Source organism: Mirounga angustirostris, unplaced genomic scaffold, assembly GCF_029215605.1.
Source record: "Mirounga angustirostris isolate CCGP_5_RB_7025 unplaced genomic scaffold, mMirAng1.0.hap1 SCAF_12, whole genome shotgun sequence".
NCBI classification, from domain to species: domain Eukaryota; kingdom Metazoa; phylum Chordata; class Mammalia; order Carnivora; family Phocidae; genus Mirounga; species Mirounga angustirostris.
In genome coordinates, this window is record NW_026991720.1 from 103,299,114 (window position 1) to 103,319,173 (window position 20,060).

Genomic DNA, 20,060 nt, shown 5'->3' on the forward strand with positions numbered 1-20,060 from the left:
AGGTACGAAAGTGCTGTTACTGATGTTTATACACTCCAGGAAATAAAAATCAATTGTAATATATAACAATCTCATTTACCATACAAAACAAAAGCAGAGGGGTACCTGGATGGCGCAGTCGGTTAAGTGTCCGACTCTTGATTTCCACTCAGGTCATGATCTCAGGGTTCTGAGATCAAGCCCTGCATCAGGCTCCGCCCTCAGCGTGGAGTCTATGGAGATTTTCTCTCCCTCTCCTTCTGCCCCTCCCTGCCCCCAAGCATTCCCAATCCCTCTCTCACACAAATAATTAAATAAATGTTAAAAAAAAAAAAAGTAGACTCACCCCAACTTTGCAATGATGTCTTTATGGAAGCCTTTTAGCAGAAGAGATATTCTATTCTCAGAATTTTCCTCTAGTAAAAATGAGAAGAATGTTTTTAAAACCTGTTCTATGAAATCTGCTATGCTTCTTGGAGGGAGGATTATTCTCTCACCATTTTCTGACTGTGTCTGGTTCAAGGTGAGCTTCATGAAATTCATTATGTGAAGGTCAGTATCACTTGAATTTAAAGCTGCCTCTGGAGAACTCCCAGCTAACTTACTGATCGAATTAATTAGGAAACTTTCAAAAAGGAATTGAATGAGTGAGAAATTAGTTAGCTGCTCTTGGCTTAGCAGCTGAGTAAGATGGGCAATGTCAAAATTATCTTCCCTAGAAATGGTTTTGAGAAGACTCAAAAAGGTAGCAATATCTTTGGTCAACAAAGCGAGATCATCAGTTGAACTCTCATTGGCCATAAGAAGAAATAATGTTTGAATCATTCCAGAGTCATCTTCCTTTGCCCGTTTACAAAGCCAATTTTTTACGACCAATAGAAAATCTTCAATGACTTCGGATGTGTTCAATGACGATGAGCCCAGGCTTTCAAAAAAATGGGCAAGTTGCAAAGTTAGGTTTTGAAGAGTCTCTGAATTAATCATCTGAATTTCTTTGATAATTTCAGAAAGTAGGGGTCTGATAGGAAAGTCGTGGCTTAGATCTATCATGATTTGTTCAAGCTCAAGCCCTAGCTTCTCAAAGTAAGAAAAGTTGTAAGTTGCTTCTCTTTTTTTAGTAAAACTTGATGATGCTTCTAAATTACTGCCTGTCAGATTGGCATCTAGAAATGTCACAAATGGAGGGTCCAGAGAACGGGTACTATTTTCTAGGTGCTGATCCCCAGAAGGCAATTTCATGATCTTTTCCAAAGTGAAAGAAATCGTATTTCGGAGAGATGCCTCTGTGCCTTCACTAATGTTAAGGATCTTGTTTAAACTAGCTAATCTATCAAGAATGTTTCCATCTAATGGAATTTTTGTACAGTTAACATTTTTTAATTTTGCTAAGATTTGCGAAGCAATTTGCTTTATGGGGCCACTAGGACAAAGTTCAGAGATGCTGCCATTGCTTTGATTTTCGGACAATGGGACAAATGGTAACACTTTATGCCAAAATTCCTGCACGGTCTTCACAAGCGAAATTTTAACGTGGAAGACTTCAGAAAGCTCTAGAAGAATGGAATTCCAGTGCGCTAGTTCATGAATTACACAGACCATCTTCCTCATAATCTCCTTCTGTGAGCCTTCATCCAAACACTGTAAACCTTTACCTGGGGGAGAGAGGTGGAGGTGGTTGAGGAGACTGGCCACTTTGCCATAAAAGAAAGACGATGTGAGCTCATAGGATTTACAGGCATCTAACTTCGGATTCTGCCAAAACCCAGAAGTTGTGTGATTCCAGCACCAAACCACAGGAAGGCAAGTGAAAGCCTCGGAAAGAATTCCTGATTTCTCTGATATTAATTCAACTGCGTCCAAAAGAGTTTTTATCACGATAGCAAAGTCTTCCTTGGTGACATTGGAAATGCTTATGCCATGAAGGAGAGTAAAGTTATAGACATCCTTGAGGACTTCTGTGATGTTTTTGTCAACTCCCCTCTGCAGGAGCCTCACGGCATGAGGAAGCATGTAGTACACGTCTACCACAGCGTTAACATCATCCTTAGGGAACAAGCGTGAGAATTTCAGCAGATGATTAACATTCCAAGAATGTGAGCTGTCTACAAATTTTTCCACCAAGCCCACAAGCAGGTTGGCCCCCAAACTGCCGGTACCGAAGCTACTGATATTCTTAAAGAAATCCATTAGGCTTTCACTCATTTGCTCAAGTTGGTCGACCAGCAGGTCTATGTCTGTCTTCTTGAGAGTGCGCAGGAGAGACGCTACCTTCTTGAAAACTTCAATATCACCTGGATCTTGTGGAATATTGTGAAGAACCGAGGGTGCCAGGGAGTTGAACACATCCCTAATCAGTTGGATACAAAGACCTACAGCGTTCATGATTTTGTGTGGAATTATTTGTGGTGGATTTTGGAGATCATGAGAGAAGTTGAAGTCAAGGTAGCTGGCTAAATGATAAAATGAACTGCCTAACCTGTTGACATCCTTTTCTTTTGGACTGGTAACAAATAGATTTAAAAACTTTTCAGATGTAGAAGAGGTGTCATTTTCTAGGATGTGAGCGGAAATATCCTTCCTAAGTTTCTGAATTTCCTTCCCCAGAGCTACTAAATGCAGCCAAAGATTTGTAAACTGACTAGGCATGTCATCTGACAATTCTATGGGTCTTAGAATTAATTCAGTAAAACGTGGCCCATTGGATTGAGATACAAAATCAAAGTCTCTTGTCAAGTTGTTGATAATCATCCTTACTTGGTTTGTGGAATCATTTAAAAGGGTTAATAAGATCTCAAATTTGGGTACCTTTTCCTTTTCAAAGACTTCGGTGAGCATGGCATTCAGAAAGTCAGTTACATTTTTCAATACAATATTCACACAATTTACATCTGAATTATTGCAGTGAGGTCCCTTTATATTGAGAATCCAAGTAACAAGCTTCAATGTAGAGTTAATTTTGTCTTCCACATCTCTGAAACTCCTCCAGTTACCCTGAGGATAGGCTTGTGCAACACTGGAGTTATACATCATGTACAGATGGTTCGTGATGTCTACCCATGCAATGCACCCCTTCAGTCTGCTAATCGTGTCCTCGGAGGAAAATGTGGAATTTAACATGGCCAGAATATGTAATGTCCTCTGTGAAGTATTTACGTGTAATAAGCCATCTTCCAAAATAAACTCAGTAACATTTTGGAAAATATCGGCACAGGACAATAAATCTTGGTCATGTGACACATTTCGAAGCAATAACATTGTTTCTCTTAGCTTGGTGACCACATTTTCAAACTTCACTCCATAATTTGTGACGTTATTTGAAAGCAAGTGATTTATTAGTTGGATGTTTCTGTCGGTGTATGCTGAGGTATTGCTTAACTCCACGAAAACGTCAAGCAGAGAATAGAAAAACTCTCTGCTTGCGCTTGTGTTTAAGGGAAATGTCTTTAGCTGACGCAGGGCAGTTTCCATGGTGAAAAGGGACTTCGCTACTTGGTCGGGGCTAAGTGACTTTACCCTAACTAACGCATCACCTAATACTACCCAGAGATCTCTGAGAGTCAAAAAATCATCCCAGTCATGAAAGCCATCAGCTTGAGTTACATTTTTAAACAAATTCAGTATGAGTCTGGCAGGGCGATGGGTGGGAAATATTCGCTGGCAGCTTTTAGAAATTTTCACATCACTTTCCAATTCATCCAGAAGCTGAGTGAGACCCACGTGGAGAGGAGTGAAAACGTTCATGTCAAACTGGAATATTTGAGATATGCTTCCCCAGATTTCAGTCCACATTTGAAGCCATGAGACAGTACAGTGAACAGCCATTAACTCATTGAACATACTGCTGTTCGCTGAGAGGTTGGAAAGAATTTGTGCCCACGGAAGAATAAATGAAGACCCTCTATCTATTGAATAATCTACAGAAGAGATGTTCTTATTATCTAAGGAAAAGCATTCATTACCCGACAGGGCTTCGACTGATCCATTGAAGAGCTGGCTCATGTATTGAAAGAAAGAAATACGGAAATCTTCATCTACCATGAGCAGCTGTTTGAGACCTGTCAATGTGGCATGGATCACTCCCAGTTCTGGGCCCTCTGTAGACATCAGGGATTGGGCTTGAAGCTCCAAGTAGTTAAAAATTGAAAGCAACTGCTGACAAGAAGATCCCTCGGAAAGTCCCTCAAGAACCCCTGTTGTCTCATACAAAAATGCAAATGCTTTACTGATGTTTTGAAAATTGAATTGCTTTATGATATCCAAAATGTGCTCTGAGGTTTGTGCGAGGAAAGACAGCAAAGGCTCTGTGCTCGGAATGCTCAAGAATTTATAAATATATTGGAAACATGAAGAATAAATCTTCAGAAGCAACGCTGAATCATTGTCCTGGAAGACATGTAGATATATCTGAGTCAAGATCGTATCAACATCTCGTCTTTCAGGCTCAGAAAGGGCTGAGAAAAGTTCAGATGCATTCCTTATAGCATAGACTGTGTCCAGAGCTTCAGAGACTTGTCCCTGCTTCAGAAATCCGAATTCATAGAGACTGCATATCACAGTTTCACTCAAATGTACAAAGTCCATTTCCACAGCTGGCGATTGAGGCCAGTGTGAATGGAACAACTGGGAAAAGTTAAGGCTCTTGCTAAGGACCCTCTCATCTTCTGGTACAGACAAATTAAGAAGTGTAGACAAGGTTTCCAATTTGACTCTTTCTCCTTTTGAAATGCCATACATCCACAATTCCAGGAGCTTGGGATCAATTTCAAAAAGTACTAATTCCATGAACCTCAAAATATTGTTCGATTCATTCTTTATCCAGAGACGTTCAAGAGTTTCTATTTTGTCGATCACCGCTTTGCCAAATTCCAAAAGTTTCTGAGTATCAATAGGAGATGGGTCGCTCTCTAAACTTCTTAAATGATTTACCCACAAGTGACTTGTGTTCAGAAGAGTCTCAGTGAGAGATGGGAGGGCATGGAATTTGGGCATGCTGGGTGAGTAGAAAGGATCAGGCAATAATTTCTCCAAAAATCCCACAAAAGATAAAAAAAAGTTTATATCCTCATCCGCGAGGGAATGCAACTTCTTTTCCATCATGAGAAGTTCCTTTGTGGAATTCAAGACCCTACAATATTAATGGAATTGTCTTAGTATCCAATTAATTAATTAATTCAAGACAAATTCAATTTATCAAATTTTCCAAGTAATACATGTATTTAGAGCAAAACATAAGTGGGCTATTTACTTCACAATATATTTCACAACTGGAATTAAATTAATGTGAGCATTTGGAAGTATTTTAGAAATCCACAATGCAGATGCATATATGTAGCTTAAAATTAGCTTCCTGCAACAAAAGCAATGCATTTTAAATTATACTCCGTGATTTCATATGTAGGATCATTAAAGGTAAGTTTGCTATGTATGCCAGAAGAATCTGAGGATTCAATTCCTTGTCATGTCTCAGAACGTCTTGGCTACAAAGGTAGTCCAAATGGCAGGGTGTATCAGAACCTGCCCCCTATGACAACTCTTGGAATGGACTGTTCTAGAAGCAATTCCAGTGCTCCTTAAACAATGCTGTACTTCCCACTGTTAGAAACTCATGATTTTAGATAGTGCACTTTCTCTCCACGTGTCTACTTGTAAAATACAAACAGTTCTCAAAGGAGCATCTCTGGGGTTACAAGTCCACACCTGTGATAGAAGTCCACACTTGGAGAGGTTACTAACTTCCACTAACTCAGGAGCTACCAGTCCACTTTTCAAATCCTTGGGGCCCTATGTGTTTCAGAGTTTAGAAAGACATCATGGGGGGCACCGGGGTGGCTCAGTCGGTTGAGTGTCCAACTCTTGATTTCGGCTCAGGTCATGATCTCAGGGTTGTGAGATCGAGCCCCACGTGGGGCTCTGCACTGATCATGGAGTCTGCTGGAGATTCTCTCTCTCTCTCTCTCTTTCTCCCTCTGCCCCTCCCCCACTCATGCTCTCTCTCCCTCTCTAAATAAAAATAAAATGAAAAAAATGAAAAAAGACAACATGGTGCACGTATCAGGTATGTATTCCTGCCCCCTGTACCAGTGGGGACTGGGGTAGACCCTCAACTCGTGAACACTCCCTGCAGTGAGACCGGAAATGGGCTCACTGTGTTGGGGTCTCTGTGTTGGGGTCTCTGTAGGAGGAGCTGGGATGCCACCATACAAAAAGCCTACATGTTCTGACATGGTAAGACACATTGAAAAATTGTGGATAGGGGATTTTTGACCTGTATTCACTACTAATGGCTTAAAGGCTGAATTCCTCTCTAAACTTCTTTCAGTCTATCATCCTATCGGCTAAGGCACAGTCTGACACAGGACAGACACAGGAGAGATCAAATAATGAATGTTGTTTTCCCCCCTCTAATGGCTGGGATCTGGGAGCAGAAAACACAGCCTTCATTTAGTTTACTCTTTATTTTTTTCTAAGATGTTATTTATTTATTTATATATTTCAGTGAGGGAGAGAGGAGACAGAGAGACAGAGAGAGAGAGCAAGCTCGCAACCTGAGCCAAAGGCAGACGCTTAACCGACTGTGCCACCCAGGTGCCCCATCTTTTAGTTTACTCTTATTTGCAAGAGAGTGGATACTTTGAACCAGGGAACACTGGAGAACATTCCCCAGGGAACTTCTCCAGCAAGAAGGAGAAAGCTCCGCTATTAGGAATTCCATATGGATCTTGCTCAAATCCAGCCTGCATAGAAATACATGCACAACTGGGTCACCTGGGGGGCTCAGTCAGTTTAGCATCTGCCTTCGGCTCAGGTCATGATCCCAGGGTCCTGGGATGGAGTCCCGCATCAGCCTCCCTCCTCGGCGGAGAGCCTGCTTCTCCCTCTGCCCCTCCTCCCACTCGTTCTCTCAATCTCTCTCTCTCTCTCAAATAAATAAAATCTTTAAAAAAGAAAAAGGAGCTGTGTGAGCAAGGGCTGCAGTAGAACTAACTAGTACCACTGGTGGAACTATTGCTCCATGTTTTTACATCAGTTTACAATTTATAAGGCACTTTCCTAACTATGGTTTTAGTTCACTCCTACAGAAGCCTGTTGGGGTATAAATCGGTATCTCCAGGTCATGGAAAAAAAATATGTCAAATATATATTTTTTTTTAATTTTTTTTTTTTAATTAGCAGATTCACACTGCTGTTATATGGCTGGAACAGGACATGGCCCAGAGGTTTTCTTTTCAGGCTTAGCTTCCATCATATGAATTGCAATTAATGCCCATCTTTGTTTTTATTTACTCATCCCATTATCTAGCATCTAGCATAACAGATGCTATGCCAGTTGCTATGGGTCTACAGCGATAAAATGAAACATGCCCTCAGAGCACATATTGATGGGTTTTACTGCTGTCTTTCTGGGGCTATTAAATATTTGAGATTTTCAGGAAAGGATAGTATTGTAAATCCGACCTGAGCACGGGACTGATTCTCCAGGAGGTCTAGCTCATCCTCTTCCTCCTTGGCCCACTAAGCTTGAAAAGTTTCCTGGGATGCAGTGTTCCTGAGCTTGAAAATTTCCTGGGATGCAGTGTTCCATGATTCATTGTTTGCGTATAACACCCAGTGCTCCATGCAGTGCGTACCCTCTTTAATACCCATCACAGGGCTAACCCAACCTCCCACCCCCCTCCCCTCTAGAACCCTCAGTCTGTTTCCCGGAGTCCATAGTCTCTCATAGTTCGTCTTCCCCTCTGATTTCTCCCCCTTCATTTTTCCCTTCCTTCTCCTAATGTCCTCCATGCTATTCCTTATGTTCCACATATAAGTGAAACCATATGGTAATTGACTTTCTCTGCGTGACTTATTTCACTTAGCATAATCTCCTCCAGTCCCATCCACATTGATGTAAAAGTTGGGTATTCATCCTTTCTGATGGCTGAGTAATATTCCATTGTATATATAGACCACATATTCTTTACCCATTCATCTGTCGAAGAGCATCTCGGCTCCTTCCACAGTTTGGCTATTGCGGACATTGCTGCTGTGAACATTGGGGTGCATATGGCCCTTCTTTTCACTACATCTGTGTCTTGGGGTAAATACCCAATAGTGCAATTGCTGGGTCATAGGGTAATGAAGTATTATATGATGACTAACATAACATAATTTAAAAACAACAACAACAACAAAAACACACCACATGTATGAGGGGATGGTAGGAAGTAAAATGAGTAGTGAGTAAAAACTCACTAAAATGTGAATAATGAGAATAAATACACACACACACACACACACACATTTCCTGGAGTGACAAATCCTAGGTCCAGAGAGATGTTACAGAATAGCTTTTGAACTTTGGTGTGCACCAGAACCACCTGCAGAACTTCTTAAATCTACAAAACCCGGGTCCTACAGACAGCCAAGGTTTAGCAAGTCTGGGACAGGCTCCGGGGATTTGTACTCTTAGCAAACTTCACAGATAAGTTTGATCCATTCCCGAATTTGAAAGCTATGCCCTAATGCAAAGCTTCTGTCCCATGTCATCCCAACACACCCCACAAGCAATAAATAAAGTGTGCTTTAAACTATACACGGGGGCGCCTGGGTGGCTCAGTTGGTTATGCGTCCACCTCTTGTTTTCCGCTCAGGTCGTGATCTCAGGGTCATGAGATCGAGCCCTGTGTCAGGCTCCACGCTCACCACAAAATCTGCTTAAGACTCTCTCTCCCTTTCCCTCTGCCCCCCAACTCTCTAAAATAAATAAATAAATCTTAAACTATACACGATATCCAGGGTGCCTGGCTGGCTCAGTAGGCAGAGCATGCAACTCTTGATCTCAGAGCTGTGAGTTCAACCCCCACATTGGGTGTAGAGCTTACTTAAAAAAATAATAATAAATAAATAAAATGAAAAGCTCATCTATTAAAAAGTTAAATAAATAAAGAAGCTATATACAATCTCCATAATTATACATAAAAATTTCCATCTCAATGCATGAGCTACATATAAGCTGGCAGATTTAGTTCCAAAGATTACTTCTCTCCCAAAAGTCTCCAGAGCTACCAGAATCTTCAGTCACTGATCCCATGTCTAAAGTAAGGAACTGGATGAGACTATTATTCGAACATTCCATTTTGGGAGCATCTATTATAAATCATGCTTTTGAAGGAAAATCTTATGACTATCATCTGTATTTCTTTTCAAAATCCAGGGAAACATGAGTCATAGATGCTCTGGAGCAAATATCATTGAATGCCTAATATGAAATACTGTATTCATCAACAGTCACATCAGGAGCTCACATTTTAAAGCAAGTGTTTCCTGAGGCACCTGGGTGGCTCAGTCGGTTAAGCGTCCCACTCTTGATTTTGGCTCAGGTCATGATCTCGGGGTCGTGAGATCGAGCCACACATCAGGCTCCATGCTGGACACAGAGTCTGCTGGAGATTCTTTCTCTCCCTCCCTCTCCCTCTGCATACCCCACTCACACTCTCTCACACCCTTTCTAAAAAAATAATAATTATTATATAAATAAATAAAGCAAGCTTTTCCTATAAATAGGTTTTGTTTGTCTTCAAATAATAGTTAAATCAAAACCTGGAAACTGAATTCTGAAAACTTACCTGGAGATGGAAGCAGCTGGAGACTTGAGTAAGTTCCTCAAAAATGTGAAATAATTATCGGTGATGACTTCCCAATCCATGTTTTCTTCATAACAAGGAGATTCCTCAGAGAATGCTAAATAGAAAGGCATTTCATATATTGATTTCAAGTTGGACACAACAGTCAAATCTGCCAAAGTGAAAAACGCTTTAGTGTTTCAGTTAATCTGGTTGAAAATAAAAACAAAAGAAGGATTAGAAATCCTTGTGATTTGGCTTCCATGTCTGGCCAAGATCAACTACCACTGGCCATCAAGCAGTGTAGACAGTGATCCACAGAAAACAGAAAGTAAATAAGGTGAGACCCATGATTATCCCACTGTTGCCTTAGAGAGAGCGTCCCAGCAATGACACAGGAGGTAGAACCAAGTGGAGCTGGTGGGCACCTTGAGTAGACAGGATGAAGGCTGGAGTCCGAAAGATGGCACAGATACACAGAACAGACTCCCAGGAGAGAGCTCCACGGATGGAGCACCTGCTGTATGGCTCCTTCAAGTATTCAGCTGAGGGTAAATCAGTGACTGCAGGTGAAAAAGCCCCATGAGACCAGGGAAAGATCCACCCAAAAAGACTCAAGAAAAGTGTCCAGTGGCCACATGGGCCAGGAACAAATTCTGTTTCCATCAGCTGGACTGGAACAATCCACAATTTTCATTAGATAATGAGTACAAGATGCAAAATAGGTCTAGCCTAACTCCTGGGTAATATCTGCAACCACACCAGTACCATTCCAGTCCTGCCTAACAAACCTTAAAAGCAAGATCCTAAAGGATGAAACTGCCTTCAAGGACATAGGAAAACAGGGGGGCCTGGGTGGCTCAGGTGGTTAAACATCAGCCGTCAGCTCAGGTCATGATCTCAGGGTCCTGGGATCAAGTCCCGAGTCGGGCTCCCTGCTGAGCGGGGAGTCTGCTTCTCCCTCTCCCTCTACTGCTCCCTCCATTTGTGCGTGCTCTTTCTCTCTCTCTAATAGATAAATAAAATCTTAAAAAAAAAAAAAGAACATAGGAAAACAAAACAGCAAGCACAAAACAAGGCTAAAATCATAATGTTTAGCATCCAATCAAAAATTACCAGGCATGGAAAGAAGCAGGAAAATGTGACCCATAGTTAGGACAAAAACATAATCAAAACTAACTCAGAACAGTATGGTACTGGCACAAAAATAGACACATAGATCAATGAAACAGAATAGAGACCTCAGAAAATAAACCCACACTTATATGGTCAATTAATCTACAACAAGGGAGGCAAGAACACACAATGGGTAAAAGACAGTCTCTTCAACAAATGATTTTGGGAGAACTGGACAGCCACATGCAGAAGAATGAAACTGGACCATTTTCTTACACCATCCACAAAAATAAACTCAAAATACACCAAAGATCTAAATGTGAGACCTGGACCCATAAAACTCCTAACAGAAACCATAGGCAGTAAACTCAGTCTTAGCAATATTTTTTTGGATCTGTCTCCTCGGGGCAACAAAATCAAAAATAACCTGTCAGGACTCCATCAGACTGAAACGCTTTTGTGCGGCAAAGGAAACGCCATTAACAAAACAAAAAGGCAACCGACTACACGGGAGAAGATATTTGCAAATGATATTTCCAATAAGGAGCAAATATCCAAAATATATAAAGAACTCATTCAACTCAACAACAACAACAACAAACAATCTGATTAAAAAATGGGCAGATGATTTGCAACGACGTGGATGGAACTGGAGGGTATTATGTTGAGCAAAATAAGTCAATCAGAGAAAGACATGTATCATATGACCTCATTGATATGAGGAATTCTTTTTTTTTTCTTTTTTTTTTTAAAGATTTTATTTATTTATTTGAGAGAGAGAGAATGAGAGAGAGCAAGCACATGAGAGGGGGGAGGGTCAGAGGGAGAAGCAGACTCCCTGCTGAGCAGGGAGCCCGATGCGGGACTCGATCCCAGGACTCCAGGATCATGACCTGAGCCAAAGGCAGTCGCTTAACCAACTGAACCACCCAGGCGCCCGATATGAGGAATTCTTAATTGCAGGAAACAAACAGGGTTGCTGGAGTGGGGGGTGGGGTGAGAGGGAGGGGTGACTGGGTGATAGACACTGGGGAGGGTATGTGCTCTGGTAAGCGCTGTGAATTGTGCAAGACTGTTGAATCTCAGATCTGTACCTCTGAAACAAATAATGCAATATATGTTAAGAAAAAAAAGAAGAAGAAGAAGAAGGTAGCGGGAGGGGAAGAATGAAGGGGGGAAATCGGAGGGGTAGACGAACCATGAGAGACGATAGACTCTGAAAAACAAACTGAGGGTTCTAGAGGGGAGGGGGGTGGGAGATGGGTCAGCCTGGTGGTGGGTATTGAGGAGGGCACATTCTGCATGGAGCACTGGGTGTTATGCACAAACAATGAATCATGGAACACTTCGTCTAAAACTAATGATGTAATGTATGGGGATTAACATAAGAATAAAAAAAATAATTAATTAATTAAAAAATGGGCAGATGACCTGGGTAGGTATTTTTCCAAAGAACACATACAGATGGCCAACAAATACAAAACACAAGCGTTCTGGGAAATGTTCTTGGGTCATTTCTTCGATCATTCCAAACCCTGCGTCATCTCTACTTTTGAGAACTCCCAGTCACGGTCATTGGGACCTCCTACACGACTCTCCAGCTTTATAATCTCTTAGAATATTCTCTCTTCTAATTTCTGGTCTCTTTCACTTGAAAACACTTCTGTGTACTTACACGTTTTTAATTTCTAACAATTCTTTCTTGTTTGAGGAGATCCGTTGAAAGTCGCTTTCTGCTCTTGTTGTATCTTTATTTCCTTCGTTTTAAAGTTTGTATCAGTATTTCCCATTTCTTCTGAGGTTTTGTTTTTCTGCTTGTTTTGAGCTCTGTCTTTGGAGGCTTTCCTCGGCGTCTGATGAAACAAGGCTGCCCATTCACGTGACAGAAGGAGGCTCTGAGAAGCACCTCGTGCAGGGTGGTGGCCTCTCCGTTGGAGGGCTTCACTCGCTCCCAAGTCATCAGGCCAAAGCCAACCTTTCCAGGAGGGGGGACCATCAACTGTTGGTCCAGATTGCACATCTTTCCTCTTGGGTGGGTCAATCTCTCCCAGACCCGCACAGCAGAATTCTCCAGATTCCTGCTAGCACGTGGTGGCAAGGAGGAAGCCTGACTGCCAGTATTCTGTGCACACAAGAGGGATGCTGGGCACTTTGCTATTCAGAACAGGAAGGCTACATCAGTCCCCAGCAGTGCTGGTGACATCTGCGCCCTCAGTTGTGTCTAGAGCTCCAGGGTCAGGGTAGGCTACGTGAGCCTCTAGTCTTCTGCTGACACAGTGGGGCAGCAGGGGCCTGGCTCAGATGACGAAGGGAGCGTGGCTCAGCAATTCTCCTTGTCCACGGTCTCATCCAGTCTATTGTCTGTCCCAACCCTCAAAGTCACTTTCGGATGCTTGTCCCTCCAGTGCAAGAGACCATGGGCTTTCTGCAAGAAAGTCAGCCCCCTCTATTTGTTTTCTCCTTCCGCACGCTGGAGGGTTGCTTCTCTGCTGCGCCCAAAACCATCCGTCCGCTTGCTTTCCTGCGTCTCAGGGTTGATCACTCCCATCCGCAGCTGTTCCCTTTCTGGTGGATTATGTTTCCTTTTTTTTTTTTTTTAAGATTTATTTATTTCAGAGACAGAGAGAGAGCACGAGCGAGAGGGGCAGAGGAAGAGAGACAGAGACAATCTCAAGCAGACTCCCCACTGAGCATGGCACCCAACATGGGGCTTGATCCCACAACCCTGAGATCACGATCTGAGCTGAAACCCAGAGTCAGATGCTCACCCAGGTGCCCCTATGTTTCCTTCTTTTATTTAAAAAAGTGACTCAGTGTGGCTTGGTTTTCTGGTATCATTAACCTTTTAAAAAAGTCTGACTGATATCATATGACCTCACTGATATGAGGAATTCTCAATCCCAGGAAACAAACTGAGGGTTGCTGGATTGCAGGGGGATGGGAGGGATGGGGCGGCTGGGTGATAGACATTGGGGAGGGTATGTGCTATGGTGAGCACTGTGAATCGTGCAAGACTGTTGAATCACAGATCTGTACCTCTGAAACAAATAATACATTATATGTTAAAAAAAAAAAGAAGAAGATAGCAGGAGGGGAAGAATGAAGGGGGGGAATCAGAGGGGGAGACGAACCATGAGAGACGATGGACTCTGAAAAACAAACTGAGGGTTCTGGGGGGAGGGGGGTGGGAGGATGGGTTGGCCTGGTGGTGGGTATTGAGGAGGGCACGTTCTGCATGGACGTGCATAACTGGGTGTTATGCACAAACAATGAATCATGGATCACTACATCAAAAAGTAATGATGTAATGTATGGTGACTAACATAACATAATTTAAAAAAAGTCTGATATGAATCACATACACCTGTGCTAATTATCAAGCTTGTTGCCCCTTTCTTTCTCCTAGATGCCAAGAGCATAAATTACTTGCCTTAAATTAGGGTTTCTTTCTTTAAAAAAAAAAACCAGCTTTATTGAAATATAGCTGACATACAACAAATCACACATATTTGCATGTACAATTTGTTAGGGTTTGACATACATACATACCAGTGAAATACCGTTACAATTAAGACAGTGAACATATCCGTCACTCCCACAGTGTCCTCTCCCCCCCGGCCACCCCTCCACCTGCCAGGTCCAGCCCCTTGCTCCTGTCCCCAGGCAACCCCCAATCTGTGTTCCACCACCATCGATTAGTTTTTATTTTCTAGAAATTCATATAAATGGAATTATAGTGTGTGGGTTTTTTTGCCCGACATCTTTTACTGAGCATGATTAATTAGAATCAGTTAGTCTGAGCTTCGTTCATGAGGGAGTGCGCTCATTCCTTTTTACCACGGAGTAATATCCGCTCTGGGTGTACCATGGCTAGTCTTTCTAGTCCTGCGAGTCACAGTTGGCTGGCTCCCTCGTTGCAGATATTGCAAATACAGAGGGTATGACCATTCATGCTCAAGTCTTGGATGGAAATACGCTTTCTTTTCTTTAGAAGCAAAATGGCTGGATTATATGGTATTTGGGTGTGTAAGTTTTTAAGAGGCTGATGCTGTTTTCCAAAGTCAGCATACTATTTTACATTCCCTCCAGCACCATATGACCGTCCCAATTCCCTCCACATTCTTGCCAACACTTGGCACGTCTGCTTGAACATGCCAGCCATTCTCTGGATGCCTGGGGGGCTCAGTCAGTTAAAAGGGTCGGACTGTTGGTTTCAGCTCAGGTCATGATCTCAGGGTCGTGAGATCAAGCCCCGGTGGGGCTCCAGCTTGGGCAGGGAGCCTGCTTAAAATTCTCTCCCTCTACCTCTGCCCCACCCTCTCTTTGTGCTTATGCATACACACTCTCTTTATCTCTCTCTAAAAAAAATTTTTTTAAAATAATGATCTCCTAACTCACATGCATTAGTTGATGTACTTCTGGCTTGTGGAAACACGCATTAAACCTTACCCTAGGGGCGCCTGGGTGGCTCAGTCGTTAAGCATCTGCCTTCGGCTCAGGTCATGATCCCAGGGTCCTGGGATCGAGCCCCGCATCGGGCTCCCTGCTCGGCGGGAAGCCTACTTCTCCCTCTCCCACTCCCCCTGCTTGTGTTTCCTCTCTCGCTGTCTCTCTCTGTCAAGTGAATAAATAAACTCTTAAAAAAAAGTAAAAAATAAACGTTACCTGAAAGTACCTGGTACAAGGGAGCAGGGCCATGGCACCCCGGGGAACATACACGTGAACGTTTATTCTTCGCTTTGTACTTACGTAACACCCGACACGCTACACACACCCTACTAAGTAGTAACTTGCTTAATTCTCATAGGACTGTGCCTCTTTACGGATGATGAAGCTGAAGTTCCCAATCACATGGCCAGTCAGGGGCATAGCCTAATCAGGCCAATTCCAAAGTCCAAGCCCCTTACCACCTCACTATTCGTCCCCCAAGAGCTTGTCAGGGCCTAACTGCCAAGCCACGGCTGGAAGCCCTGCCTGCTGTCACCCACAGGTTAGGGGCACACACACCAGCCTTGACCATGAACTGGGAGCAGGCAGTTCTGCATATGGCTGGCCAGAATGTTTTTACCCAGCCTTCCTACTACAAACACCTAGAGGAGATATTTAATATATCTTAAATATTTTTAAAGTCCCTGAAGGCATCAGACAGCTTTCAAGGCCAAGAGTATTTGGGGGGCCAGGATCCAGAAGACGGAAGGCAGGGGAGACGAAACCCAGCATCTGAAGCCACTTTTCCACTGAAGGCAATTTCTACTTCAAAAAGCAGAAACAAGGGCTGAGAAAATGAACAGAGCTTTCAACGGTCTCACCAGAGTAGGAAAAAAATTGGAATTCAGGGCCAACCAAGGAAAAAATGTCTTTGGTCAACACCACAGCCTCAGGTTGGGACCCCAAAGGGCTGCATTCTAGCAGTGAGGGCAGACGACAAACACGTAAGATCTCACAAACACTGACACCATGCTTTTAAAACAAAAGGAGTCAACTTCTGGCTGAATTAAGGTGACATGCCCCCCCCCCAACCGCCTGTCAGAAACGAATAAGCAAATAAGCAAGCAAACAAGCAAAAAGCCTATCTGAAGGATGGAAAACATCCAGAGTATCAAATTATCTCCACAATTTTTAATATATAACATCTGGAATAGAGTCAAAAACAACTACATATAAAACATAAGAAGTGATACAAAGAAGAAAATCATACAATAGAAACAGACACTCGGGAGATCAAATTATTGGAGCTATACCAGCACAGACTTTAATTAAAAACTATAAACACTATGGGGCGCCTGGGTGGCTCAGTTGGTTCAGCGACTGCCTTCGGCTCAGGTCATGATCCTGGAGTCCCAGGATCGAGTCCCGCATCGGGCTCCCTGCTCGGCAGGGAGTCTGCTTCTCCCTCTGACCCTCCCCCCTCTCGTGCTCTCTCTATCTCATTCTCTCTCTCAAATAAATAAATAAAATCTTAAAAATCTTGGGCGCCTGGGTGGCTCAGTTGGTTAAGCGACTGCCTTCGGCTCAGGTCATGATCCTGGAGTCCCGGGATCGAGTCCCGCATCGGGCTCCCTGCTCGGCAGGGAGTCTGCTTCTCCCTCTGACCCTCTCATGCTCTATCTCATTCTCTGTCTCAAATAAATAAATTAAAAATCTTAAAAAAAAAATTAAAAAAAATCTTAAAAATCTTAAAAAAAATAAATTATAAAAAAAAAGAACGGAGTCTTCTGGGGGTGCCTGGTTGGCTTAGTCAGTAGAGCATGCAACTCTTGATCTCAGGGTCATAAGTTCAAGCCCCACGTTGGGCATAGAGATGACTTAATTATAAAGAAGAGAAAGAGGGCACCTGGGTGGCTCAGTTGGTTAAGCGACTGCCTTCGGCTCAGGTCGTGATCCTGGAGTCCCGGGATCGAGTCCCGCATCGGGCTCCCTGCTCAGCGGGGGGTCTGCTTCTCCCTCTGACCCTCCTCCCTCTCATGTGCTCTCTCTCTCATTCTCTCTCTCTCAAATAAATAATAAAATCAAAAAAAAAAAAAAAGGATAGGGGCATCTGGGTGGCTCCGTGGGTTAAGTGTCTGCCTTCGGCTCAGGTCATGATCTCAGGGTCCTGGGATCGAGTCCCGCATCGGGATCCCTGCTCCGCGGGAAGCCTGCTTCTCCCTCTGGCCCTTCTCCCTCTCATGCTCTCTGTCTCTCATTCTCTCTCTCTCAAAAATAAATAAATAAAATCTTAAAAAAAAAACTATAAACACTAGAAATTGAAACTCTAGAACTTATTACAATAACTGAAATTAAGAAGTCAATGAATAAGCTTAATAGTACGTTAAATGCATTCTTAAGAAAGAGTGAACTACAAATTAAGTCAGAGATAACTATCCAGACTATACGATAAAGGAAAAAAGGAGGGGGGGAAAAAAACACAGAAAAAAGAGAAAGAAAGAGATGCCACTTTTCCCACTTCTTTCATCACAGTACTAGAAGTTCTAGCCGCAGCAACCAAAGAAAAAAAGAAACTGAAACTATCCAAATAAGAAAGGAAAAAGTAAAATTATCCTTGTTTGCAGATGACACTATCTTATACGTAGAAAACTCTAAATATTCCACCAAAAAACTTTTAGAACTGACAGACAAATTCAGCAAAGCTGCAGGATTCATAATCAACACACACAAATCAGTTGCATTTTTCTATATTAACAATGAATAATATGAAAAGGAAATTAAGAGGTGCCTGGCTCAGTCAGTAGAGCACAAGGCTCTTGATCTCAAGGTCCTGAGTTTGAGCTCCACATTAGGTGTAGAGATTACTTAAAAATAAAATCTTTTTTAGAAAAGAAAGAAAAGGAAAGAAACTTAAAGAAACAGTTCCATTTACAAAAGAGAAAAAAAATAATAAAAAGATAATAAAATACTTGGGAGTAAACTTAACCATGGTGGCATCCTAGTTGAACATCCAGACTCCAGCTAATACTAACATTAATACTGACATCAGGGGCACCTGGGTGGCTCAGTCAGGTAAGCATCTGCCTTCACCTAAGTTCATGATCTCAGGGTCCCGGGACCGGGTCCTGCTTTGGTTTCCCTGCTTAGCGGGGAGTCTGCTTCTCCCTCTCCCTCTGCTTGCCATTCCCCCTGCTTGTGCTCTCTCTCTCTCTCTCTCTCTCTCTCTCTCTGTGTCAAATAAATAAATAAAATTTTAAAAAATAATAATATATGTCAGTTCGGGCGCCTGGGTGGCTCAGATGGTTAAGCGTCTGCCTTCAGCTCAGGTCATGATCCTGGGGTCCTGGGATCGAGTCCCGCATCGGGCTCCCTGCTAGGCGGGGAGCCTGCTTCTCCCTCTGCCTCTGCCTCTCTCTCTCTCTCTCTCTGACTCTCATGAATAAATAAATAAAACATTAAAAAAAATAAACTAATGTGTAAAAAAAAAATAATATATGTCAGTTCTAAACTCTTTGTATCTAATAAAGTAACTTAAATGACATATAGCAAAACTGATAAAGCTAAAAGGAAAACAGACAAATCTACCATCTCACTGGAAAATTTTAACTCATCTATGTCTGTAAAAGAGGCAAGTAAGAAATAGGTAAGATGTGGATGATTAACAAACTTGACCTAATTAATATATATAACTACTACACCCAAAAAGACGGAATTGATATGGTCTTTTTTTTTTTTTTAAGATTTTATTTATTTGAGAGAGAGAATGAGAGAGAGAGAGCCCATGAGAGGGGGGAGGGTCAGAGGGAGAAGCAAACTCCCTGCCGAGCAGGGAGCCCGATGCGGGACTCGATCCCGGGACTCCAGGATCATGACCTGAGCCGAAGGCAGTCGCTTAACCAACTGAGCCACCCAGGCGCCCCTGATATGGTCTTGAAGAGCACATACATTTACCAAAATTGACCACGTGAGCCATAAACACATCTCAATAACTTCCATAGACTGAACACTGAGAATGTTCTCTCACTAAAATAGGCTAGAAATTCGGAGTTTTCTTTATAAATCACTTGAAATGTCCCCAGATGTTAGTGGAAATTAAGCAATATACGGAAACCATAATAAACACCAGGAAATTTTGAACAGAATGGTAACAAAACTATGACATATCAAACTGTGGAATATACTAGAGCTGTGCATAGAAGAAATGTTACAGCTTCAAAAGCATCTATTAGAAAAGAAGAAAATCTGAAAATCAAGAAGCTAGAGAAGGAACATCAAACTGTATTTAGTAGAAGGAAGGAAGGAAATAATAAAAATAAAAGAAGAAATTCATGGAACAGGAAACAAATTAGGAAAATCCATGAAAGAGGGAACAAATGTACAGAACAGAGAATCAGCAAAACTCCATTCTCTGGCAAGCTGTATTTCCGTAACCGACAAGCCTTTAGGCAGCATGATGCACCCAGTGGGGACCGTCCAGACGGAAGTGAAGCTCACAGGCTCCGGAGTAAGACCTCCAACATGTGTCTTGGCTTTGACACTTGGAGTTCTGTGGTCTATGCCAGAATTTAATCTTTGTGAGCCTCGATATTCCCATCTGAAAATGAAGTCAAAACAGACCCCAACTCAAGGGTTGACGTGAGGATGGGATGAAATAATTCATACAAAACACAACAAATGTTGTGATTGTCAATATTATTGAGACTTCTGAACCCAGGCTTCTCACTGATGCTGAATGTCACTCTTTGTCGCCTATGTTTCTGGAAATGGTTTCTGGAAATGGTCCCCAATGTTTATAGCAGCATTATCAACAACAGCCAAACTATGGAAACAGCCCAGTGTCCACTGACTGAAGAACGGATAACAAAGACGTGCTATATGTATATACAATGGAGTATTATTCCACCACCAAAAAAGAATGAAATCTTGCCATTT

At 42.4% G+C, this 20,060-nt stretch overlaps 1 protein-coding gene across 1 annotated transcript in view; it reads right to left on the reverse strand.

Moving 5' to 3' along the window:
* Positions 1-20,060, reverse strand: part of ABCA13 (ATP binding cassette subfamily A member 13) — a 379,838-nt gene that overhangs the window by 297,449 nt on the left and 62,329 nt on the right. The window contains exons 16-17 of the mRNA XM_064575492.1: positions 9,588-9,702; positions 326-5,104 (exon numbers count right to left, since the gene is read on the reverse strand). Coding sequence (XP_064431562.1) covers positions 326-5,104; positions 9,588-9,702 — 4,894 coding nt within the window. The remainder of the gene's footprint in view (positions 1-325; positions 5,105-9,587; positions 9,703-20,060) is intronic.